Raw genomic sequence first — 26,946 nt, 5'->3', positions numbered from 1 at the left:
ATCAGTCTCAGCATCATAGTCAGGGAATGCTACAAACCTATACCGGTTGTCTTCCTTCCTGTCCAGGCTCTGATTTTGGTTATAACAAACCCACAATGACATCTTTTGGGAATTGGGGGCATGGAACCATAGCTATTTCTTGACATTATGTTGCCTATATTAAAGTGCTAAGCAATAAATCAAGTAATACTGAGAGAAGAATCAAACCTTTAACACAAGAATAGCAGGAGGAACTTCCATAAACTAGGCTGCTCTATAAAGTTCTGATCAGATATCAAACCAAAAATGCTCTCGAGTGAGGAGGTGAGGGTGAAAACGCTCTCGAGTGAGGAAAATGACCTGCTTCAAAGGTCGAACAAAAAATTTAAGAGATTGGAATGTGGTTCTCCAAGCGAGAGTAATAATGTGACCATGGTACCAAATACTATGGAAGAGGAAATCAATCTTAATAAGACTATTTCGTATAGTCAAGCAACACGAGGTTTTGGAGGTTCGAGAAATCCTTTGTTTGAAGGCGATGTATTGGACACAGAGATCATCTCGGAAGATGAACAAGACTCTGAAGATGATATGGGTGATACTTCATGCCCTATTATCAGGTTAACGAAAGAAGAAAAAAGGAGAATCAGAGTCCCATGGAAGAATTCGTTGATTATCAAATTATTTGATAAGAAACTTGGATACGGAGTTCTGATGAGGAGATTGAAGGCAAAATGGACCATAAAGGGGGAGATTGCTTTAACTGATGTTGGTCATGCTTATTACGTGGTTCGGTTTAGTAACCTAGAAGACTATGATTTCGTTCTAACTCAGGGCCCTTGGATGATAGGGGAGAGCTATCTCACGATCAGAAAATGGGTTCCAAACTTCATAGCTGATGATGCCCCAATTAAAACTCTCACTGTGTGGGTTAGGATTCCTCATCTCTCAGTTGAGTATTTTGACAAGCAGATTTTGCACAAGATTGGCTCCAAAATAGGTAAAGTGATTAAAATTGACCGAAATACAACTTCGATGGATAGAGGGCAGTATGTAAGATTTTGTATCGAAGTGGATTTATCCAAACCCTTATTGTCAAAGTTTAAACTAAACAAGAGGACATGGATTATTCGATATGAAGGTTTGAAAATGATATGTTTTAAGTGTGGCCATCTAGGGAACAAAGAGGACAGTTGTCCTCAGTTCCAGGTTAAAGACAACATGGGGGAGGAAGGAGAAAATGATCTTCGAGAGCAAAATGCTGAGAGCTTAGCTAATCAGCATGATATGTACGGCGCATGGATGATGGTCCAAAAACCAGGTAGGAAATTCATTCCTAAGGGTAAAGCCATGGGCAATAACCTGGGGGTCCAAAAGCCTCAAGAGGGTCCGGTTCCTGGTCAGTCCACTACAACATAATTGACCTTAAGTAACACGAATCAGTAACACTTTTTTGAGGTATGACATTTGTTGATCATAAGGTAACAATTTTGTAACACTTTGTTGAATTTGTAACACTTAGGGTAACACTTTTGAAATAGGTAATATTTTCAAGTAACACTTTATAAATAGGTAACATTTTGAGAGAATTTACTTTGAATTTGGTAACACTTCAAGTAACACCTACAAAGTGTTACTTATTTTAGGAGACAAATCACTTTAGGTAACACTTACAAAGTGTTACTTATTTTTTTTTTTAAAAAAATCATAGCCAAACCAGAATTTTTAATATCAATTGTATATTGAAGTATTGAGCGCTAATCCCAAATTTGATGATTAAGTTAAGCGCCAAATTATCCTTTCCCCCAAAACAAATATGCCTCGTACAACAAAGAACGAAAAAACAGAACCCAAAACCCTAGGTTTTTGCGGTGGCGAGAAGCAATCAGTTTTCTCAAATTCCCAAAACATTCCTAATACTGTCAGTTTGCGGTGGCGAGAAGCAATCAGTTTGCGGTGGAGAACATTTACCAACAACATCACAACTCAAATCCATCTGCAGCGTCGTCGGTCTCTTTTCCTCGGTTTCCATCTTCATTCGTATTTTGTTTTTTGAAATATGATGAGAGCAGAGTGATTCATGTTATATTAGTAGTTTTCCTAATTTCCTGATTTCACTGTCAATTTTGTCGAATTATTGCTTAAATGAGAAATCTTAATTGTTTCTTTATTGGATTTTACCATCAATTCTGTCGAATTTGTTGATTTTACTGTCAGTTTCCAGTAGTGGTTGTATTTACAGTTGTTGATTTTTTTGTAGACACTAACTTTGATACAGTAGTGGAAATTTAGCTCTTCGGTGACTGAAATTTTCGTGGATAGTCACTGAACTTCTCTTAGCCAAGAAGTCTCGCTCTAAGGTAAGACTCCATAATGATTCTCTCCTGCTGGCATGTTTTTTTTTTTTTAATTTTCTGATTAATTTATTCTTCTTTTATCTGTTAAAGTTGTGAGTTGTGATATTTACAAAATCAGAATCTAGGCGAATGATTTATCCAACATTTGCTTTTATTAGTGTCATGATACAAACTAGATTTGCTACAAGTCACTTCCTAACCTAATTGTTATTTCCTCAAAGTGCTAAGAAACTTAATTAGTCCTGTCAGTCGGTGCTCTACTAATTTGCAAAAAACGCAAATGCATGGTAAATTGGTGATGCTGCACAATTAAAGTGTGGATGGATTTAATGACTTTGCTAATGATTGCATGATAATTTGTGTAGATTTAAACTAATTTAGTTGTTATTTGATGTTCATCTTGCACGAAGTGGTTGTATTTGTGGCACAATCAGATAGATGCTTAATAAAAGATTATCAAATTCCCCTATTTCTATTTTGATTAGTATGTCTATCACAGGTTAGCTTCATGTGTGAGGTACATTATTAGTTCAGTTGCTGTATATCTAAAATGAGACCCAAATTTCTATCATTCCAGTCTTTCTTAAACTGAAATCTACCCTTGTCAATAAAGGATGATGTTTTCCCCTGTGACTCTAAATATAACATCAGAGAACTCCGACTTCTCCAGCAAAAATACTAAACTACACGAAAAACACACATGGGAACAATAGCAATTAGCAAACATATATTGGTGATTCTCTTTATGCTGAATTTTTTAGGTTGTAATTATAACTAGGTAGATATTCATATTTATATATAACAGATAAATTTTGTGCGTTTCATAAAGAAATTATTTGTGTGTCTAGCAACGGTGAAAGGGAAGGAGTTTAGTCCATGGTTCCCTATTAAAAAGATTCGGACAAAAGAATTAATAAAGGCACTGAATAATTTTTGCATTGACACATTACTTTATTCTTATTGTAATTCTCTCATATGGTCTTTTTTACATTGATACATTACTTTATTCTTATTGTAATTTTTCCAAGTCGTATGTGATCTATTCTTATTTTGTAGTGAATAATCATGTGTCTCTACCATTGTGGTTATTGCTAATTTCCTCTATGACATGGTATAAGCTGATGTCGATATTTAAAATTAAAACCTTGTTTTCATGTCTTGTTTTGAGGTAACAAAATGAGTTGTTGGACCGACTTTTTGCAATCTAGTAATGAGTATGAGGAAGGAGTTGTGGAATATTTAGATAAAGCATTTACTACGCGAGCAATTGGAGATCAGATTAGTTGCATATGCAAGATGTGTTATAACCGCTTTTGGCATCACAGAGACAAAGTGTACGATCATTTGATTGCAAATGGCACTGAGCCTGGCACTGGAGGACTACTGATGCTGATATGCCAGACATCAAAGATAACATGAAGGCACTAGTGATCAAGAGAAGGATAAGGTAATTCGTAGGCTTCTCTACTTTCCAAACATAATTAACAAGCATCTCTATAATATTATTGTTGACTATTTCATCTTAATATTTATTTATTACAGAATGAAGAGAATCAAAATGATGAATTGGAGTAGCAACACATGAAATCGAGGTTGCTAGGAAAATGGATGCATATGGCGAGATGATAACATATGGAGTACAAATCAGATATATTAGATCTAGTTTTAGATTACCATATGAATACGTACATTCTTGTTGGATGATTTTGATTTTAGATTGAAAATATATGTTGTTTTATTTCATTAGTTTATTATTTATGAAAGTAGCTCTAATAAGTGTACAATATTCTATTATTATTAAAATATATATAATTGTCATTTCATATATTAATTTTAATTTATATATATGTATATACACATATTCCCTAATAAAGAATTGTTACTTAATCACCTATAATGTGCTGCAAAATATGACAAGAAAGTGTTACCTAATAACACAAGAGATGTTACTTAAAAATGGTAAAAAGTGATACGTAATGTTTAATGAAGTGTTACTATAGGTTATGGTAACACTACAATATGTTACTAATAATATGAAAAGTGTTACATAATAAATTTGGGGTAACACTTTAAGATTGTTACAATAGGTATTAAAAGTGTTACATAAACGAATCTAAAGTAACATTTGTTTAAGTGTTACTATAGGCGATCAAAAGTGTTACCTAATAGCATAGGTAACACGGGCAGATGTAACACCCGAAAAGTGTTACCTATTATCTAATGTAACACTTTAAGCATTATAAGTAACACTTTTTGGGTGTTACTTAAAGTCAATTATGTAGTAGTGGTCAAAACCAAACCATGGTGGTGGCCATTCAAGCGGTACTAAGGGGGTGGAGCGTGAGAGGGGTTCGAGGTTCGAGATACTTCAGGTAGACGAGGAAGTTAACATGGAGACGGAGGTGTTGGCTCCGATAGTCAGCCCGGACCCGGAACGACGTAAAGATAAAAGAAAGATTGAGTTTGCACATGAAACGGGTCGGGTTACTACCCAGGGTTTGGGTGAAATGCAGGATCTAGGCGATAATAGTGGTCAATCAGCTAACTTTGTGGCGACGGTTAATGAAAATGCCAAAATGGCGGAGGAATCAGTTAGGGATAAAAATAAAGAGGTTAATGTGATACAGATGGATAAAATTAAGGAAGCGATTGTAATTAAGGAGGATTTTCCAATAATAAGAGATTCTCCCACCCCGAGATTACGGCCAAAGATATCTTTCAAGGGCGATAGGGCTCCGCTTTCTTCGAATAGCAAACTTGCTACTCTTCGAGGCCCAAAAATTCGAAAAGGAAGCGTAAAGAAAAACGTAAGGCTTCCTTCTAGTGGGAAGGAAAATATTAGTAGTTACCCTACTGTGAGCTTAGCGACGCTAAGTCAACCTGAAGTGCCTCCGCTAGAAATCCTCGGGATATCAATCATGATACCAATAACCCTGGTTTCCAAGATACCTCCACCACTGGAATTTTTGTCGAGAACCCGATGGAGGGTCCATCTCAAATCGAGGTCCACCCGACGGCCAACAGAGCCAAACTGGAAATAAATGCTTATCTCCCGCCAGAAAATGCGACCCCGTTCCTAATGATGGAGGCAGGAATTCCCTATATAACAGACGGGCCCATGAGGGCATTGAGGGAGTTGTATCTGACAGCGTTGCCTATGGTGCCTCTGCTTGAGTTTGATAGGTATCCTCTATTCCCAATGTTTAATATGTCGATAAAGATTTTAGTTTGGAACGTTCAGGGAGTGGGCAATAAGGTGCCGATTATCAAGGAATTAGTAAGGATTAATAAGCCATCTGTTGTAGTTCTCGTGGAGACGCATCTGAGTGGGGAGCAAGCTCAGAAAATTTGTGACAAAATTGGTTTTCAGAGGCAGCAGCAAGTAGAAGCTCAGTGCTTCTCCGGAGGTATATGGCTGCTTTGGGATACAAATTTGGTATCTATTACCTCTTATGGATCTCATTCCAAACATCTTACTGTGGAAATTCGTAAAGTTGGGGAGGACCCGTGGTTGTTCTCCGCGGTGTATGCTAGTCCAGATAGTACTTTGAGGAAAGAGTTATGGAGAGAACTGGAGAAAATAAAAGAGTGTTACTCAGGCCCTTGGTTGTTAGCGGGCAATTTTAATGAAACAATGACTATGAGCGAAAGAAATGGATTTGAAAGCTCAGAGATGTCGAGACGTTGTCGAGAATTTTCTAACTGGGTGAATAACAATGAGTTGATTGATTTGGGGTGCTTTGGACCTAGCCATACATGGTTTCGAGGGAATTCGAGTCAGACGTTTAAGTCAGCTAGATTAGACAGAGGACTTGTGAATGAAGATTGGAGGCTGCGTTTTAGTGAAGGCGCGGTTCGAAATTTGCCAAAAGCTGCTTCGGATCATTGTCCGATAATCGTGAGTACTAATGGATTTGCCCCCATACCTGTGTCGACAAAACCCTTCCGATTTCAAGTAGCCTGGATGAATCATGTTAAGTTTCACGAATTTGTTTATGAGAACTGGAAAAAAGTGGCTCCGATTGTTCCATTTTTGCGAGAGTTTGCTGCAAAATTACAGAAGTGGAATAGAGAAGAATTTTATAATATCTTTCGGAGGAAGTCTGAATTGTGGGCAAGATTAGAAGGTGTGCAGTCTATTCTTGCTTCGGGTCGCCAATCTCATCTAGTGAAGTTAGAAGCGAAGTTGCGAAGGGATATGGATGAGGTTTTGAATGAAGAGGAATTACTTTGGTTCCAAAAATCTCGCATGGAGGCGCTTAGAGATGGTGATAGAAATACGAGGTATTTTCACTTGTCTACTTTAATTCGGCGAAGGCGAAATCGAATTTGAGACTTTAAAAGATGACTCAGATAACTGGATTCTTGAAGATACTCAGGTGAAAGCCTTGGTATTTAAGTATTGGAGTGAACTATTTCAAGAGGAGGGAGGGGCCGCGCATGGGTTTAGTTTACTTTGGGGGTGTTTCCCTGAAATTTCTACAGAGGAGAGAGACCAAATCTCTCGCCCTTTTACCTCGTGCGAGGTAGTAGCAGCCCTGAAAGACATGCAGCTCTTTAAGGCATCGGGTCCAGATGGCTTCCAACCGGTTTTTTTCCAAAGGTATTGGGAAGTGGTGCAACCGAATGTAACCCAACTTGTGAAGAATGTACTGGAAGGGAGAGAATTTCCGGAAGGTTTAAATGATGCATTCCTTGTGTTAATTCCACAAAAAGCCAATCAATTTAGACCAATCGGGTTGTGTAACATCGTGTATAAGCTAGTCACGAAGGTGATTGTGAACAGATTAAAGCTTATTTTGCCCACGCTAATCTTGCCGACCCAATGTAGTTTTGTTCCGAAGCGTCAGATTACGGACAATATAATTATTGTTCAAGAGATGATTCATTCGATGCGATACAAACAAGGTCGGTCGGGATACATGGCTATTAAGATCGACTTTGAAAAGGCGTATGATCGTTTGAGGTGGTCCTTTCTTCATGAATCTCTGTTAGAGCTCTCTCTCCCCCAGCAAATGGTTGATGTCGTCATGATGTGTGCTACTTCTGCTAAGCTTCGTATTTTGTGGAACGGAGAGCCGTTGGAGGCTTTTCAACCCACACGAGGTATTCGACAGGGGGATCCTTTATCACCCTATTTGTATGTCATATGCATGGAGAGGCTCTCACATTTGATCGAGAGAGAAGTACAGCTTGGGACGTGGAAGCCAACGCGAGCGAGCCGAAACGGTCCGCAAATCTCTAATCTTGCTTTCGCTGATGATCTCATTCTATTTGGTGATGCTTCGGTTACTCAGGCTGAGGTTATGATGAGTTGCTTAAATCGGTTTTGCGAGGCTTCAGGAAGTAAGGTTAGCATAGCTAAATCACGGGTCTTCTTCTCGAAGAATACTTACTATGAAGTTCGAGAGGCAGTTGGTGCGGCTTTGGGCATGGAAGAAACTGAAGATCTCGGCAAGTATCTCTGAGTGCCGATAATTAATGGCCGTAGTTCCAAGAGGGAATACCAATATCTGGTTGATAAGGTTAATGGTAAGTTAGCGGGCTGGAAAATGAAAACTTTATCAATGGCTGGCAGAGCTACTTTGGTGCAATCTACATTAAGTTCGATTCCTTTTTATACAATGCAGACCATTAAATTGCCTCGGTCTACCTGTGACGAACTTGATCGTAAATCGCGAAGTTTTTTATGGGGTTCGCAAGAAGGAGAACGAAAAGTTCATATGGTGTCATGGAATCAAGTTTCGAGACCCAAACAGGAGGGGGGTTTAGGTATTCGTCAAATGAGACAAGCCAATTCCGCTTTCTTAGCCAAGCTTGGATGGTGGCTTTTGGCGGAACCGTCAGCACTTTGGTCGCGAGTTCTTCGTGCGAAGTATTGTGAGGGCCGATGTGATCTTGACATGTTTAAAGAAAAACAAAATGCATCTAATGCTTGGCGGGGCATCATGAGTAGTGTGGATATCGTCAGAAGGGAGTTAATATGGCAGTTGGTAATGGGCATGAGACTTTCTTTTGGCATCATAGGTGGGCTCTTAATAAACCTTTCAATGAGGTGGCTCGAACGAAACCCCCAGTTCAACTCCAATATGTCACGGTTCGAGAAATGTGTGACAAAAACACTGGATGGAAGTGGGAGATATTCGCGAACTTTCTAAATAAGGAGGAATTAGGCAAAATTGCGGCTCATGATCTCATAGAAGATGAGGAGGTAGTGGATGAGATTTTCTGGAATGGAGCTCCTTCGGGAGGCTTTACTCTAGCATCTGCTCTAAAACTAATTAGAAACGAGTCGGAGCCAGATATCGATGAAGTGCGAGGGTGGAAGAGTATGTGGGGTGTAAATGTCCCGCAACGAATCCGATTTTTCATATGGTTGGCGAGTCAGGATCGACTCATGACAAATGGTAATCGGTTTATTCGGAGATTGACGGAGGACCCTCGTTGTTTTGTGTGTGGAGAGATTGAGGAGCACTCGCTCCATTTGTTGCGCGATTGTCCAGCTGGAATATAGAAAAACGTAATCTACGTAATGATGAGGAGTGGCCGCAGATTTTCAGTGTGGCTTGTTGGTGGCTGTGGCGTTGGCGAAATGAGCGTTGTTTTAATAATGAGCCACGCATACCCATGGACCAGGTGAGCTTTATTTTTCCTAGAGTAAAAGAAGTTCGAGAAGCTGGTGTGCGGGAACAATGTCACGTCAGTGGACATGGTGCTAAAAGGCAGGAGGTGTATGTGAGGTGGCAGTATCCGAGTCTGGGGTGGGTTCGTTTGAACACGGATGGGGCCTCGAAAGGGAATCCAGGTAAAGCGGGAGCGGGTGGAGTAATCGTGGCCATCGTGGGGAATTGTTTGAAATTTTTGCTGCTAATTGTGGAGAATGATCCTGTACTCGAGCGGAGTTACTTGCAGTTATGAGGGATTTAATTGTGGCCTGGAATGGAGGACATAAGAAGATTGTTTTGTTGGTAGATTCGGAGGTAGTTGTTCGTTTGTTAGAAGGGGATCCACCCTCTAACTCTCCCTATATTCATATTATCCGTAAGTGCATAGCCCTCATCCGAAACCATGATTGGGTGGTGAGAGTCGAGCATTGTTATCGTGAGGCTAACCGAGCGGCGGATTGGCTTGCGAACTATGGTGTCCAGCTAGGTGTGAAGTTCGAATTGCTCGAGGCGGTCCCGCAGGACCTTCGAACCGTTTTATTGGAGAACCTTGGGGGAGTTGCGTGGCCTCGTATGGTGCCGGATCAGCGCGCTTCAGATGGGGGGATCTAGCTGTTGGGTTGTGTCGAATAATGTAGGAGTTAGTGTCTGGAGTCTGTGTTAGTTTCTTGTTTAGTTTTTTTTTGTTGTTCTTGTTTCTTCTTCTTCGTTTTCTTGTTTTGGTGAGTTTCCTTGTTTCGTTTCTTTTTCTTTGTACTGGGCTTGTTCCTCTTTCCACACCAAAAAAAAAATTAAAAAAATAAATCAAGTAATACTTGATACTATCATTTTAAAGCAAAATATTAATAAATGAAGGATAAAATTACCTGTGAAGTAGCATAGCCTCCGCTTAAAAGCTAGTTAATAGTTTCGGTAGGGTTATTACTTTTTGGTTTGAGGGTTTCAAGAGAGGGAAAGGGAATTGAGTTCCTTGTTTCCTTTTGTGAGTGTTTGGTTAGTGTGTTTTTTCAAACCCTTTACCCCTTTTTCTTATTAGGATTACCCTCCTTTCCCTTAGATTGATTCTCCACCACCCCCAAAGGTTTGGGATTACCCCATATCCCTCTACCATATTATTATTATTATTATTATTATTATTATTATTATTATTATTAATTTTTTTTTTTTTATTATTATTATTATTATATTATTATTATTATTATTATTATTATTATTATTATTATTATTATTATTTAATAATAATAATTGTTATTTTTTTTATTATTATTTAATAATAATAATTATTATTATTATCATTATTTTTTAATATTATTTTAATATTACTATTTGTTATGTACTATTATTATTATTATTATTTTATTTATTATTATTTTAATAATATTATTAATTTAGTTATTATTATAATTATTTTATTATTTTAATTATTATTATAATTATTTTATTATATTAATTATTTTATTAATATTATTTGTTATTATTATTATTACTATTAAATAATAATAATATCCATTGGCTTTAATGTTTCCAACCAAACAACATTTTTAATCAAAGGGAGACCCTTTCCATTCCTCTTGTAATCCTTTCTCATACCCTTTCCCTTTCCTCTCAACTAACCAAACCCCCCTAATAGGTTGTGGATTAAAGAATTATAGTTACAGCAAGGTTATTACTTATTTGTACATTAATAGGTTGTGGATTAAAGAATTATATGGATTATTGATAATACGGGGTGAGGTAAGTGTGATGCATCGTTGGAGAGACGAGCTAAGACTTAAGAGAGTAATGACTATAGTCTACTTTGTCTTGGTGTTAGGTTTACTGAGACTTCAATGTCTACAAAGAAAAGATTTGTATTTGGTACTCCAAGTTCCTCCTACAGATGACTTTCCACTAATCATGCATAACTTTATGCAGAAAAGGGTAGGTACATCCAAATTTCCACGTTCATGTTTTGATACTAGCTTTCTCTGAATTTACTTCCCACAATATTAACGTGATAACTTCTCAAAGAGGGGTATATGTCAAATACTAAACATTGAGATTTTTTTTTTCTCCCATTGTGGATCTCTTGGTAAAAAGAAGGATTCTATTAGACCATAACATGTATCGTATGTCAGCCAGTCCAATTACTTTAGTGTAGGGAGATATAAGGGACCCTTACTCCCAATCACAAGTAGGTAATGGGTTCGAACTTATGATCTCAAAGTCAGAGAGTTTTCCACCACCTTCACCAAGCAAGTTTGGCTAAATATTGAAATATTGACAGCTATTGTACTTTTTAGCGGTCCCAGTAACAAATGATGATCCATAAAACTAGTGGAAGTGTAGAATTGTAGATCAACTAGCTATCGTCTCTGGTCTTTTTGTTTTAGCTTTCTATTTTATACTTCTTTTAGCGGCAATTTTGTAAGGGAGATATAAGGGACCCTTACTCCCAATCACAAGTAGGTAATGGGGTTCGAACTTATGATCTCAAAGTCAGTGAGTTTTCCACCACCTTCACCAAGCAAGTTTGGCTAAATATTGAGATATTGACAGCTATTGTACTTTTTAGCGGTCCCGGTAACAAATGATGATCCATAAAACTAGTGAAAGTGTAGAGTTGTAGATCAACTAGCTATCGTCTCTGGTCTTTTTGTTTTAGCTTTCTATTATATACTTCTTTTAACGGCAATTTTGTATATCTTTAATTATGCATTTTTTTTTTATAAAAATGAAACATCATGTTTTTCCTTAATCGTAATGCCAAATAATTAGTAATAGTGTATGAAGGGTATCAAAACCCAAAAAAAACTAAGAGAAAGTCGAAGTACTGTATACAGATTTACATTATCACATGAAAATTATACCAAACGGAAAGTATATAGGAAAAAGAGTATTAGGGAATAAAATTATGAAACTCTACCTATATCCACTCAAAACGTATCATTAGCTTTTTACGGACACTACCTCAAAGACTAACATCTACCTTATAAATCTACCAAACAAGAAGTGATAATTAGTGGTTGTACCCAATCAAACTACTTAATTTCCACTTCAAAAGTGAGATCTCTTTTATTTTATTCTATCTCCAATTTAGAGTGACAGCTTGTAACATTAATGCTCTGTTTGGTAGGGCTTAAAACATTTTACTAGAAAACTGTTTTCCTCTATTTTTAATTTTGCATTATCTGGTTTGCAAAGGAGTGTAAAACCATTTTTCTTTAGAGTAAAATTCTTCTTCCAATGATGGAAAACCATTTTCCTTTCCAAATGAAGGAGAAACTGTTTTCCTTCATCTTCCTTATCTATCGTGTACACTCCTTTCTAGAGATGGCAATATCCAGTGGATCACCCGACCATCCGCTCCACCCGGTTTATTAAGTGGGTGAAAAACCCGATTTAAACAGATGATAGCCGGGTGATGGATGCGGGTCGGGTTCAGGTGATATTTTTTCATCCATCACCCGACCCATCATCCGTTTACCACCCGATCCGTCACCCGTTTAATATAAAAAATATACTTCCTCCGTTCTGTTTCAAATGAAACATTGGGTGAAATGATACTATTCATTGATCAATTTTGACTCCAATTTATCGCTATTATATAAAGAAAAAACATAGTCAAGTGGGATCTTGTTAGATTCGTCTCGATGCATACTATCAAATTATAACTTTTTTATATTTTTTACGTGTATACAACTAAAGATATTAATGACTAAAGAAGCGCATTGGGTTGCGTGAAAAAACAAACGTTTCATTTAAAATGGAACGGAGGAAGTATAATTTTTTAAATTTTGGGCTTTTTCATAATATAAGTATATAAATTTTAATAATGTCGATTAGGATTAGTTTGGAGACGATTTTACATAGTAAATAGAATTATATAAATGGATTAGTAATTTTTCTTTCTTCTCCTAATACTATTTGATTTCACCCGTTAATCACCCGATCCATCCGTTTAACCCGGTTACAAATGGATGGATGGATTCGGGTGGAGATGGATGCGAGTGATGGATGGAGTGGGTGGATGCGGGAGACGCTCCACCCGCCCCGAACCAGATCCATTTACATCTCTACTCCTTTCATTACCTCCTTACTTTCCCTTTCATTTTCCTTTCATGTCATCATTTCTCTTACATGGTACCAAACAACGAAAAACTAATTTTGAAATTGTGTTTCCACTATAAATTATTTCCCATGAAAATCATTTTACGCTGAAAATGTTTTACGCCCAACCAAACGAAGCCTGAAATGATAATAGGTGATATCTATTAATGATTTTTTCAACTTATGTTCAAATAAGTTATATTTACCGGTACAACAATTTCTAATAACTTTAGTTAAAATAGATAAGTCAAATTCTGTAGAATAGTTAAACCTTTTCTATAATTCAGCAATTTGAAACATTGCAAGAAATTAGTATAGACCAGATCATAGGCAGGGTCGAGCCGGACCTATTCGGGTTATTGGGACAACTCGAGGAAAGTTTCTAGCTAAAAGGTCAAAAGGCCCGAAAATCAGCCTTACCATACTTTTTAGGCCTAATAGTGCCATGTTAAAGGTGATCATGATAAACTCTAGGACTTAATATTAGGATATGGAATAGTGTACCCCAAAGGTTAAGGTATGTCATAGACTCTTGGTGAATGGATGCTAGTTCTGACGAGTCCAACGACACTTTAAGAAGAGGATCTTACAGAGTTTTTCATGTTGTTCTTTATGCAAATAGAAAACTATGATACTTGGCACTGAATAAACATTCTGAAACCCTAACAATGATGGGTCACTTGCTGCATAGTCGTTGCCATTTGTAGCTGAAAATACATATGTGAAGAATCTTTATCTTCACGAGCCAAATGCATCGCAAAAACTCACAGCAAAAAGGAAGTAGAGCACAAGAACATATTGCTCGAGAGGGTAAAGAAAATGACTACGGAGAAAGTGGACTAACAGAAAGATGGAATTTAGCATGGCTAAGCTAAAGTATCTAGACAGATACAGGTTGCAGTTCTTGGTGCATTATAGCCATCTACAGTTTGAAACAACAGATGTATCTCTCCTGCAAAAGATCAAATAAGGAAAACTTTAATTCATATGCAAGGAGGTGAATCAAAGTAAGGGAATGCCATGTTTGAAGACCATTGAAGAGGATATGCTGCATGGATATAGACCAATGAAAACATAGTAGAGTCGTCTTGAATTACAAAGGAGAAACAGATATAATAGACTACTACAGCAAAGGAGACACATATTTTCTGGTTACTAACTTGACATAGTAATCTTGAGGTGTGAAGTCGAAGATAATATTTGTTAAGTTTTGCATGTAGGAAAACGAAAAAAAATAAAGACGGACTTCTGTCTGTTTGACAAAGTTTGGTAAAAGAACACATATAACAGCAGTCATCTCTCATCTGAACTTACCATATACAAGTATACAACTGAATATAGTAAGCCTTTGTTCACAATGATACCAGAAAATGATAAGTTTAATTACCTTGGAACGGAATCAAAATGCGAAAACGTCTGATGCATACCCCACTAGGTTCTTCTGTTAGTTAGCAAACACAGTTACTCGAACCTGAGCAGTGACTTCTGGGTGCAACTTCAACTCTGCTATATACTCCCCAGTTTCTCTGATCTCAGGAAGGAAAACAATCTTTTTGTCCACATCCCTGAGGCAGAAGAAAAATAAAATGTGTTCATAAACCTAATCTCCTATTGTATTATCTTTTTGGCAATTCGAACTAGGGGGTTCTTGCTACAACTACTTATTCATTTGGATTTAGAATTACATGTACTCAAGACAATTCCAAGCATATCCTGCTGCGCATTTGAACTTACAATTATTAAGCCCCTGAAAAGACTATTAAAACAAACCTTGAATGATGCATCCCCACTTTTCTATTTTTGTTTCTTACTTTGACCCCCTCACCCTGATAGCTAAGTCAACATATGCCATAATGGGATGCCCTACACTACGCTTGGTAAGTTTTCCTTCAATCTATACAAATATATTAAAAGGCGTGCATAAGCAAGAAACTGTGCCACCTGGCGCTCTCCCTAGAGAGTTTTAGTTCCTATAATCCATGCACAATAAAAAAATTTAGAAATTGCGTAGTATAGGATTTGATCCCGAGACCTCAAGTACATATACTAAATTCTTAACCACTAGACTACATTGTATTTAGTGCTATTATCATAAAGTATTATATTAATAAATGAAATTTCTTACCCGGCGCATAGCCCAGGCCCAAATATATAACGAAAAGAAGGATTAGCTTGATCTACATTTGAACTTTTTTACATCTGAGCAGAAAAAGGTAGTTTGTTACTTAGTTATGTATGTCTGACTGAAGACAGTTCACTTTTATCTTCACACAGCAAAGGTTACATTCACGAAATAGTTGAACAGTTCATTGCCACAGAGAGCATTAATAATAAAAAGGTCAGTTATAATGCCAGTAACAGTACCTTTGAAGCTGTGCCTTGATTATGTCCACAAGATCTTGAGCTGTCACACTGCCAAATAACAGGAATCAGTATCAAAATAAAAGGAAAAGGACAAAGCAAGGCTAGGCAAGAATGTCAATATGGTTCTTTTTACCTTCCAAATATCTGTTTTCCTTTTCCACCTTTGCGTTTAACCTTAAAAGCTCCAACAGTTTCAAACATCCGAGCAAGCTGCAGTGCTTCTTCTTTCACCTAACAATCAATTTCACTAAATTCTCATGAAACCACAATTTCAAAATGCTAAAAGGTTAAATGGGATACAACTTAAAGCCAGAATTTGCATAGCTAAATTCTGAAAAGCAGGATCTTTCCCTTGTTCACCCAAAAAAAAAGCAAGATCTCCCTCAATAATAATCACCTTGATAGTGTGCAGAGATAAATCACTATGAGTTTATTTCCAGTTTATATGTGCCTACATCATGCAATAACTTCCATGCTTAACTTCATAATCAACCAATGCAAAAGCTCTTCCTAATTCCCATGATCTAGTACTTATATAGATTCAATCGAACTGTTTGTGAAGAAACAACGAGAACTGATACTTGGGAAACACAACAGTGCAAACAAGACAGTAACCCAAAGGCCAAAACTCGGTGAGAGCCAAAATATATATGACCCCCTAAAGTACATGTTAAAAATTATCATATTATGAATAACGAAGTTAGCTTTCTTTCTCTCATCAACTTCCATTGACTTATATGACTGGTAAAAGTTCATTTAAGCAATCTTACATCCTAGGTACACCTTTTAAAAAAGAAAAAAAAGATGCAGAAAGGCTAGGTATAAATATGGAATCATGCGATTGATTACTCATAACAACAATAACGTGTGTTACTAAGAATTATGATACTCACCCTTTTCTTCTCCGCTTCGATTCTCTCGTCTTCCATCTTCATCTCCCTTAAGAACCAGAAACAAACAATTAATACATGTGCCCTTGTTGCCTAAACTAATGGTTTAGAAACTGCAGCTAATCAAATCCTCAAGCCTACAGGATTTATGCAACACGAAGATCATGGCTCTGTTTGGGGAAGCATTTTAGCTACCTCAAATGATAAGGTACTAATATATTTTAGGTGCTAAAATGATTAGTAATGTTTGGGGAGAACCTAAAATAAAATTTGAGGTGGCTAAAATGACTTAAATGATAAGTTGAAAAGTTTACCTTTTCAAAATAAGGTGACTGAAATTTTGGAAAATCTATCCAAAATTTTGACAACAACTAACTTTGCCAAAATAATTTATCAACTTAATCAACTAATTTTGCCAAACAGTTAAAGTAATCAGTTCCACACCTTATCAGTTTCAGCTTTATCTTATCAGTTTGAGTTAACTTAGCAGTTTCATCTTTATTTTATCAGTTTGAGTTAACTTATCAGTATTAGTTTATTTTCATCTAGTAATGCCAAACAGAACCCATAAAAGCTTCTCCGTTAGATAATAGGATCCATCTGACATAAAATTTAAGGGATCCCCCTAAATATGACAAATATCACAATCTAATGGTTCATGTAAGGCAAAAGTAGCAACCCGCCCCGCTTCTTACGCCCCTTCCCAAACACACGTACTAAATCAAATTTCCACTTTAAAGAAGGTATAGGTTCCAACACCTCCAACCCCCACTCCTCGAGGGCACCCTTGCTTACCAGGAAGTACAAAGATGAAAGAATTGGCTCACTGTACTCCACCACCACTACTACTACAGCCATATTATTCATTGTCCGAAGCATATATCTTTGAAGATCTGAGGTTGCAGATTTCGGTCATAGATCCCCATGATCATCTTCATCTCTCTATAATGATAGAGCTCGGATATACATGTAGCTAATTGTAACTTTGTAACCTTAATCAACAAAGTTTTTGGAGGTGGTGTTAAAATTCACTATCAAGAGCATAAGGCTCCCATCTACAGCAGCGTGGATTTAGAACAACAATTCCTCCCTCCGTCCCATAATATAGTGCTTACTTCTCATTTTTCATGGGAATTAAGGAAAATGGAATGAGTGGTAGGATTTCCAAAAAAATATATTTAATAAAGTGCTTTTTTGATACTTTTGTATTGAAACTAGTTATTTATCTTCTTTTTCCTTTAAATAAAATCAAACAGCAATAAATGTTCCTTGGAATGGTGTAAAGCAATAAATGGGGTCACATGATTTGAGAGAAAAGTAGGGGTATTTCGGAAAGTTTGTGTAGAAATTAAGGACAATTTAGTCCAAATAAATTGACAAACAAGAAAATAGGCACAACATTTTGGGACACCGAAAAAGGAATGTAAGCACTATATTATGGGACGGAGGGAGTATTAATTTTTCAGATACAATAGCAGGTACCATGGTCCATTGTGCTGAGAATTTCATGCAATCAAATATCAGATTTTCCAGATTAACAAACAAAAACCTCGTAATCTTTAGTCATATTCTGGAAGACTGCGATTTATTATGATCATCCTATTTAGTCTTTGACCTTTTCCCTAAGAGCATCAACATTCATTAACATCCCAATAATTTCTCTCTCTTCATCTCATTCGTCCACATCACTTTCCACTAACTTTATCACCTACCCTTCCCATTTCTCAATTCCACACCTACATTCATTAACCTCCCTATTTACCTTCTCTCTCCTACTTTTTCATACCCCACCTCCTTTTCTCTCTCATACTTTCCATACCCCACCAATATCAATAAAATAATTTAATTCATCACAATAATTTTAGATAATATTAATTAAATCAAAATATGGTAATTATAATTAAATAATTATCTTATAATTAATCAGATTAATTCATTAATTATATTATATTAACAAAAAAAGCGTTATTTTTAATTACACTAGTTTACCCATTTTTCCTTTGCGGTTTAATTTGACTATTACATAATTGCTAATTATAATAATTTACCCGATTTTAATGTTAATCATAACGACAATTAAATACGAAAAAAAACACCATAAATTTATTTGAAAAAATATAGATGAAAAAACACAAATTACCATAGAATTAATTTTAAATAAAATATTGCAATAATTTAGATCTTCAATCGTAATCAGTAGAAGGGTGATTGATTTGCCAAATATGTTGAACCAAGTCTCGTTGTAAGGCGTTGCGCACATTTCTATCCCATGCATCAGCTCGCCTTTCCATATATCGTTCCATTCCAACATCATTGATTCGACCATGTTGCACAGAATAGTTTGTACGCGTTGATCCGCTAATTGATGTTGCATTTTCTTGCTCGAGTTCTAACATGTCACCATAATTCCGATATGTATCTTCGCTCATCCTCAACAATCATATTATGAAGAATTATACAAGCCAACATTATCTCTCATAACAATTTTTCATCCCATACAAGAATTGGTCTTTGTATTATTGCGAATCGTGATTGAAGAACAATAAAGGCCCGCTCAATATCTTTTCGGACCGATTCTTGTCGCTCAGTGAACAATTGATCCACGGGATTCATTGGGAGTCGAATTGCTGGGTGGAGCACGGCCCACTTAGGATATATCCCATCAGTTAGATAGTATCTTTTGTTATATGTGTTCCCATTGACTGTAAAGTTCACTTGAGGGGCTTTACCTTGATATAAATCGTCGAACACCGGAGATCGTTGCAACACGTTGATGTCATTGCAAGTTCTAGGTGTTCCAAAAATGCGTGCCATATACATAAGTAACCAGAGGCAACAGGTTCTAAGATAACCGTTGCAGATTTACTACATCCTTGGTATAATTCTTTCCAAGCACGCGGACAGTTTTTCCATTGCCAATGCATGCAATCTATACTGCCAATCATGCCTGGAAAATCCCGTCTTTCTCCATCATATAGGAGGTGCTGCAAATCTGTAATGGTAAGCCTCCTCAAATACTCTTTTGTGAACGCTTCTCGAACCGCTTTAACAAAGTGAGCAAGGCTTGATTTTGTAGTTGACTGAGCTATTTTGATGTACTCATCAATTGAATTAGTTGTTACCCCGTAGGCTAGCATCCTCAACGTTGCTGTGCGTTTCTGGACACGAGTGGCTCCTACTTTCTCAGTAGCATCTTGACGTTGCTCGAAGTATTTTTTTTGTTGTTTAGTAGTAACTGTTTCCACAACTCGAATGAATAGAGACCTACGCATACGAAATCTACGTCGAAACATAGATTATGGGTATAACGGACGATCAACAAAGTAATCGTTCATTAATCTTGTGTTTGCAACTTCACGATATCTATCAATGTACTTAAGCTTCTTGTAAGATCTTCAGTTGCTAGATTCTTCTGCAACTGGGGCAACAATCATTTGAGCAGCTTGCTCGATTATGTAATCTTCTTCTTCATCTAGACACTCGTTCATAGCGATGATGTTATTGACATAGTCATCAAAGAATTCATCACTTGAACTAGAAAAATTTTCATTTGGGTTCATATTTGTGAGAAATTTTTAGAAGGGGTAAAACTATAGTGTTTGTTGGAAAGAGAATATCGTTCTGAAAACCAAATGCAATGCTACTCCTCTTTTATATACATATATAGATAAGATTGCAATTTATATCTACGGATATGATTGGTTGTATCTATGCGGATAAGATTGCAATCTATATCTAAGGATAAAATTATAACTATCGTTGCAGATTGCAATTTATAATGTCAGTGAATAAGATAAGATGCAGTTTATAACGTCAGTAGATAAGATTGGTACATGACATGAATCATTAGAACAAAAGTCCATTAACTAAAACACGCTTACATTTAACAATTTAAATAAATACATTAATCATAAATCAATACAACATTAACCATTAAAACATAATAAAATTTATCCTAAAAACAGATGAGTTACTTCATGAACTCTTCACTCAGCTTCGCAGGATACTCTTCCTCAAATGGTTCAAGATACGATTTTGTCATAAATAATTGAAACATCTTAAATCTCATTTTAGTTTCATCTCGTTATTTCTCGTACTCGAGCATATGAGACATTCCCTTCCTCATTAGACCTCGCTCATTTTGCATATTGCTTAATGTGTTGTTAAATTCATCCAAGCTTGTTGCAACATCTTTCAATTTGTTTTGGACTTTCATTTTCCTCCAACCGTCGGGACGCACACTTGTTCCGGCTTCGTCGCCTCACAATGGTTGAATCTTTACCAGGCATCCATCTTGTAAGGTGGTGCCTTGCTTCCCAACAATGGTAAAACTCGTTGGAGTGCACAAAAAGAAGAGACCAATCTTGATATATTTATTTCTATAATTAAGATGATTGGGATCCATAATTATCAAATAAGATTTATGAAATACTTAATGAAAAATTATGGATTTTTTGGAGTGTTGAAAATATATCAAGATTGGTCTCTATTTATAGAGGATAAAAAAAATATGACCTTTGGCATAATTATCTTTTTTTTTATTCATTATATATAAAAAGTTATGACATTTTTAATAAACGATAATATTACCGTTGTAAAAGTTAAAGCAGTGACACATGGCGTGTTGTGGTTGGCGGGCTGATTTTTTTTTTGGAAATAAAAATCAGGGGAACTGCTCTTTCACGTGGGATTCTTCCTATTTGTCTTCCACGTGGCGACGCACCATACGCCACCATTATTGGATGGTTTCCTATTTATTGGTGTTCCACATTCTTGGGTTACCTATCTACATTCATGGGAAGGATGCCCAAAATACCTAAAATGAGGTTTAAGATGTTTCAATTGTTGATGACCAAATCGTATCGTGAACCATTTGAGGAAGAGTATCTTGCGAAGCTGAAGGAAGAATTCAGGAACTAACTCATCTGTTTTTAGGATAAATTTTATTATGTTTTAATAGTTAATGTTGTATTGATTTATGATTAATGTATTTATTTAAATTGTTAAATGTAAGTGTGTTTTAGTTAATGGACTTGTGTTCTAACGATTTATGTCATGTACCAATCTTATCCACTAACGTTATAGACTGCATCTTATCTTATTCAGTGACATTATAGATTGCAATCTGCAACGATAGTTACAATCTTATCCTTAGATATAGATTGCAATCTTATCCGCATAGATACAACCAATCATATCGGTAGATATAGATTGCAATCTTATCTATATATGTCTATCAAAAAGAGGAGTAGCATTACATTTGATTTTCAGAACGATATTCTCCTTCCAACAAACACTATAGCTTTCCTCCTTCTAAAAATTTCTCACAAATATGAACCCAAATGAAAATTCTTCTAGTTCAAGTGATGAATTCTTTGATGACTATGTCAACAACATTATCGCTGTGAACGAGTGTCTAGATGAAGAAGAATATTACATAATCGAGCAAGCTGCTCAAATGATTGTTACCCCAGCCCCCAGTTGCAGAAGAATCTAGCAACTGAAGATCTTAAAAGAAGCTTAAGTACATTGATAGAGATCGTGAAGTTGCAAACACAAGATTAATGAACGATTACTTTGTTGATCGTCCGTTATACCCATAATCTATATTTCAACGTAGATTTCGTATGCGTAGGTCTCTATTCATTCGAGTTGTGGAAACAGTTACTGCTAAACAACAAAAAAATACTTCGAGCAACGTCGAGAAGGTAGGAGCCACTCCTATCCAGAAATGCACAGCAGCGTTGAGGATGCTAGCCTATGGGGTAGCACCTAATTCAATTGATGAGTACATCAAAATAGCTCAGTCAATTGTAAAAACAAGTCTTGCTCACTTTGTTAAAGGGGCTCGAGAAGCATTCACAAAAGAGTACTTTAGGAGGCCTACCATTACAAATTTGCAGTGCCTCCTATATGATGGAGAAAGACGGGGTTTTTCGGGAATGATGGGCAGTATATATTGCATGCATTGGCAATGGAAACATTGTTCGCGTGCTTGGAAAGGACTATACCAAGGATAGAGTAATCTGCAACGGCTATCTTAGAACCTGTTGCCTCTGGTAACTTATAGGTATGGCACGCATTTTTTGGAACACCTAAAACTTGCAATGACATCAACGTGTTGCAACGATCTCCGGTGTTCGACGATTTATATCAAGGTAAAGCCCTCAAGTGAACTTTACAATCAATGGGAACACATATAACAAAGGATATTATCTAACTGATGGGATATATCCTAAGGAGGTCGTGTTCATCCCAGCGATTCGACTCCCAATGAATCCCGTGGATCAAATTGTTCACTAAGCGACAAGATTCGATCCGAAAAGATGTTTAGCGGGCCTTTGGTGTTCTTCAATCACAATTCGCAATAATACAAAGCTCAGCTCTTGTATGGGATTAAAAGTTGTTGTGGGAGATAATGTTGCCTTGTATAATTCTTCATAATATGATTGTTGAGGATTAGCGAGATACATATCAGAATTATGGTGACACGTCAGAATTCGAATAAGAAAATGCAACAGCAATTAGCGGATCAACGTGTACAAACTATTCTGTGCAACATGGTCGAATTAATGATATTGGAATGGAACGATATATGGAAAGGCGAGCTGATAAATGTGATAGAAATGTGTACAACGCCTTACAACGAGACTTGGTTCAGCATATTTGGCAAATTAATCACGAGACTACTGATGAAGATTGAAGATCTAAACTATTGCAATATTTTATTTAAAATTAATTGTATGGTAATTTGTGTTTTTTCATCTATGTTTATTCAAATAAATTTATGGTGTTTTTTTGCGTATTTAATTGTCGTTATAATTAACGTTAAAATCGGGTAAATTATTATAATTACCAATTATGTAATTGTCAAATTAAATCGCATAGGAAAAATGGGTAAACTAGTGTAATTAAAAATAACGCTTTTTTGTTAATATAATATAATTAATGAATTCATCCGATTAATTATAATTACCATATTTTGATTTAATTAATATTATCTAAAATTAATGTGATGAATTAAATTATTTTATTGATATTGGTGGGGTATGGAAAGTAGGAGGGAGAAAAGGAGGTGGGGTATGGAAAAGTAGGAGAGAAAAGGTAAATGGGGAAGTTAATAAATGTAGGTGTGGAATTGTGAAATGGGAAAGGGGTGATAAAGTTAGTGAAAAGTGATGTGGACGAATGAGATTAAGAGAGAGAAATTATGGGGATGTTAGTGAATGTTGATGCTCTTAAGGAGGTGGAATGCTACTCCAGATTAGTTCTCTAGACAAATACTATTAATCCCTCAAAAAATAGAAAAAAAATTACTATATTTAAGGACTAGATTGGCCTGTGTAGAACTGCTAGAGGTTGGAACATGATGATTTCTAAATTACTATCATAAGGTTACTGTTAATAAGTTCGTGTGGATTAGCTTTTGAGTAAGAGTTATGGGTGGTTATCAATTCAGGGGTAAAGCCTTTTGGTCTGATCCTGATAGTAAAAGAATGATATGTACAAATGAGATTCCTAGTTCCATGACTTAGATGAAGAGAGGACTTTTCAGCTGCACAGCTTTGGTTGATAACTGTGGTGGGCCATGGGTGGCTGCTGGTCCAAAGGAAACAAGGGTTTTCAATAAGCTGATGCAGCAGATGATCTCTAGATCCTTCACCAAGGTACCATAGCAGAGAGTCCTGTGTGATAACGCTACAACTCCAAAGGGATTATTTTTCACTTAATAGGCCCTTCAAAACCAATAAGCATAACTGTCATCCTTGTGTTATTTGTGATTTATACTTGGAATCAATACAACACTTATTCCTAAAGCTTTCTTATTGTGCTGTTGTTTGGTAGCATATTCTAAATCTGTTTCAATTTCCTGGAAATGCCATCAATTTGGATTTGGAGGCGGAGATGGCTATTGGCTACTAAAGTAAGCAGAAATTCCTAATAAAACATGAGTGCAACCAATAACCCTTACGAGTTGCCTAGTTTGCTCTTGTTGGACACTAGCACATAACATCAGTACTATCTACACAGTTTTTAGTATTGCCAAGTATATTGGAATTCAGAACATATTGCATTAACAATCAAACACATCCTAGTACCAATCGTGTACATTAGTTATACAATAAAGGTTTTTGGTATTATGAAGATATTGACACCTTCATATGTGCTATCAAATTTGCATTGGTACTATAATGCCCTAACCTTGTACTCCGGAACGTCATATTGGTACTTAAGATGCTAATTTGGTAATACCATCATTAAGTGTTAGGGTTTGGGGTATGTTCTCTTCGGCATAAAACAGCTGAGCTGAACTGAACTGATCTGAACTGAATTGAATTGAATAGAACTGAATTTAACTAAAATGAATAGTGATATGTGAGAGTAAAAGTATTGCCAAGAGCTGAACTGAACTGGTCTGAACTGAACTGAACTGATCTGAACTGAATTGAACTAAATTGAACTAAATTGAACTGAAGTGAAAATAAGCTGGGGAGAACAGGCCCTTGTTCTCTTCGGCATAAAATAAGTGAACTGAATTGAATTGAATTGAACTGAATTGAATTGAACTAAATTGAACTGAATTGAACTGAAATGAATAGTGATATGTGAGAGTAAAAGTATTGTCCAGAGCTGAACTGAACTGAATTGAACTGAATTGAATTGAACTGAAGTGAATTGAACTGAAAATAAGCTCGGGAGAACAGGCCCTTAGTGTCCAGAAACCGGACCTTCACTGTTCTTAGCAAGGCTTTCTCCATCCTTGATGGTAGAGCAGTGCACACACAGCATAATCATTTAATTACTAAATATAATGCTAATATGGAAATAAATTTAACAAAAACAATAGAAAAGAATAGAACAAAATTACAATACGATTAAAATGAAAATATTGAAGCAAAATAAAATAAACTTAAATGGTAAGAAATAAATTATGATGTAGGAATTCCTCAAGAAATTAACTTACTTAAGCAGAGTTGGGGTTATAATTTGGGCTTTTCCCAAAGGCAGCAAAAAGTTCCTGAAAAAACCAGCTCTTACATCCAAAAGCTGCCCCTTTTTCCCCAAATCAGGCATATCTTCTGTCAAAATTATCTACACCAAAAATCATTCAAATTATTGACACCAAATTGCAAAACCCACAGACAAAATTAACAACCCAGTACAAAAAAAAAAACTATGGAACAATGACAGAAAATGAAGGAGAAATGAAAGAGAAATAGAAGTTGAATTACCTTGCGAATTTTCTTGGTTTTCTTTTGTGCCACAATTGGGAGCATAACTCTAGCATTTTCTGGGGATTTATGGAGTTCATTGGTAGCTCCTGCAAAGCCTTGGAAAGAAGTGCTCCATGAGAGCGAGAGTGTGGATGTTGTTGATGACATTGTTGAAGAATGCGGATTTCCTGCGCTTCTATCTCTTTTGAGTCTTGAGAGTTCAAAGACCTTATCTTTGGAGAATTGGAGTGTTGGGTTTTGGAGTTAAATTGTCTATAAGTTTGGGGTGAGAGAAGCCGTTATTATTAACTGGGGGTACCGACTACTGAGCCTTGTGTTTGGGACTTGGCGCCACTCTCGCTCGGACCCTCGGCTTATCATTCTCAAGTAAATAATACTCGTAACTGTTAAAAGATTTATCATCAATGGACAAGAAAGTGCTCTTCAAGTTGGAAAAAAAAAATCGACACTATGCTTATTATATGACTGTTTTTTCTAAAATAAATTCCTAGGCATTGTATTAATTTATCACATCATTCGTAGATGATTCCTGACTTTTTCTTTGAGATGATGGTCTTTTATCCTATGAAGCTAACTCAGAATTGTTGATTATCTTAAACATATCCTTGGCTAATTTTCAAAAATCTAGCGAGCTTATTTCAAAGAGATTAATTCCTTGATTTGCAAAAGATTATAACCTCAATATATATACCGATTATATAGCTAAAAATTAAGAACTAATTATGCACATTTCCTAAATACAAGGATAAAATATTCTATATTTACATATATTCTAACACACCCCAGTAGTTGAAGCGGGAGGAGGATGAGCGCTGAGATTGTCCCTAAAATCTTCAAATAACACCAAAGGAAGGCCCTTTGTAAAAGTGTCTGCAATCTGATGACGAGAGGGGAGATGTAGAATTTTAACTTCACCACGGGGAACCTTCTCACGTACAAAATGAATATCCATTTTAATGTGCTTAGTACGCTGATGCTGAACGGGATTGCCGGATAAATAGATAGCACTAACATTATTACAATATACCGAAGTAGCTTTGCGGATGGGAGTCTAGGGGTGCTTATCGAGCGAGTCGAGCCCGAATAGCACTGGGCTCGGCTCGAGCTCGTTTAAAATTTCCCAGGCTCCGCTCGGCTTGTGAGCTCGCCGAGCTCGAGCTCGGCTCGTGATGGAAATTTGGGGCTCGAGCTCGGCTCGTGATGGAAATTTGGGGCTCGAGCTCGGCTCGCGAGCTCGTTTAGGCTCGGCTCGCGAGCTCGTTTAGGCTCAACTAATGAGCTCGGCTTGGCTCGAAGTAGGTGAGCTTGTTCACTCACCCATCATATGCTTTTATAACTTCCATGGTTTGTTAAAGAAAAACAAACT

At 36.5% G+C, this 26,946-nt stretch overlaps 3 protein-coding genes and 1 long non-coding RNA gene across 4 annotated transcripts; 3 read left to right on the top strand and 1 right to left on the bottom strand.

The window, feature by feature from the left end:
* Window positions 1–285: 285 nt before the first annotated feature.
* LOC104902987 (uncharacterized) lies at window positions 286–1,398 on the top strand. Its single transcript, XM_010690950.1, has one exon. The coding sequence runs from the start codon at window positions 286–288 to the stop codon at window positions 1,396–1,398; it is 1,113 nt and encodes a 370-aa protein (XP_010689252.1).
* Window positions 1,399–2,284: 886 nt separating this feature from the next.
* On the top strand, window positions 2,285–4,161 carry LOC104902981 (uncharacterized). The gene is made up of 3 exons (XR_791403.3): window positions 2,285–2,339; window positions 3,662–3,783; window positions 3,879–4,161. It is a non-coding gene; the product is annotated as an uncharacterized LOC104902981 (long non-coding RNA).
* Window positions 4,162–5,418: 1,257 nt separating this feature from the next.
* LOC109135978 (uncharacterized) lies at window positions 5,419–6,669 on the top strand. The gene has a single exon (XM_019251591.1). The coding sequence runs from the start codon at window positions 5,419–5,421 to the stop codon at window positions 6,667–6,669; it is 1,251 nt and encodes a 416-aa protein (XP_019107136.1).
* A 7,040-nt stretch (window positions 6,670–13,709) lies between these two features.
* LOC104902983 (50S ribosomal protein L9, chloroplastic) lies at window positions 13,710–25,847 on the bottom strand. The gene is made up of 7 exons (XM_010690945.4): window positions 25,578–25,847; window positions 25,310–25,437; window positions 16,348–16,393; window positions 15,588–15,685; window positions 15,455–15,502; window positions 14,478–14,655; window positions 13,710–14,042 (listed from the first exon to the last, which is right to left on the bottom strand). Exons 1-6 carry the CDS (start codon window positions 25,725–25,727, stop codon window positions 14,535–14,537), a joined length of 591 nt encoding a protein of 196 aa, XP_010689247.1. The 5' UTR covers window positions 25,728–25,847; the 3' UTR covers window positions 13,710–14,042; window positions 14,478–14,534.
* Between the last annotated feature and the right edge of the window lie 1,099 nt (window positions 25,848–26,946).

Source organism: Beta vulgaris, chromosome 9 (genome assembly GCF_026745355.1).
Source record: "Beta vulgaris subsp. vulgaris cultivar EL10 chromosome 9, EL10.2, whole genome shotgun sequence".
NCBI lineage: Eukaryota > Viridiplantae > Streptophyta > Magnoliopsida > Caryophyllales > Amaranthaceae > Beta > Beta vulgaris.
The sequence above is the reverse complement of the archived record's forward strand: the minus strand, read 5'-3'. Positions and strand labels throughout refer to the sequence as shown.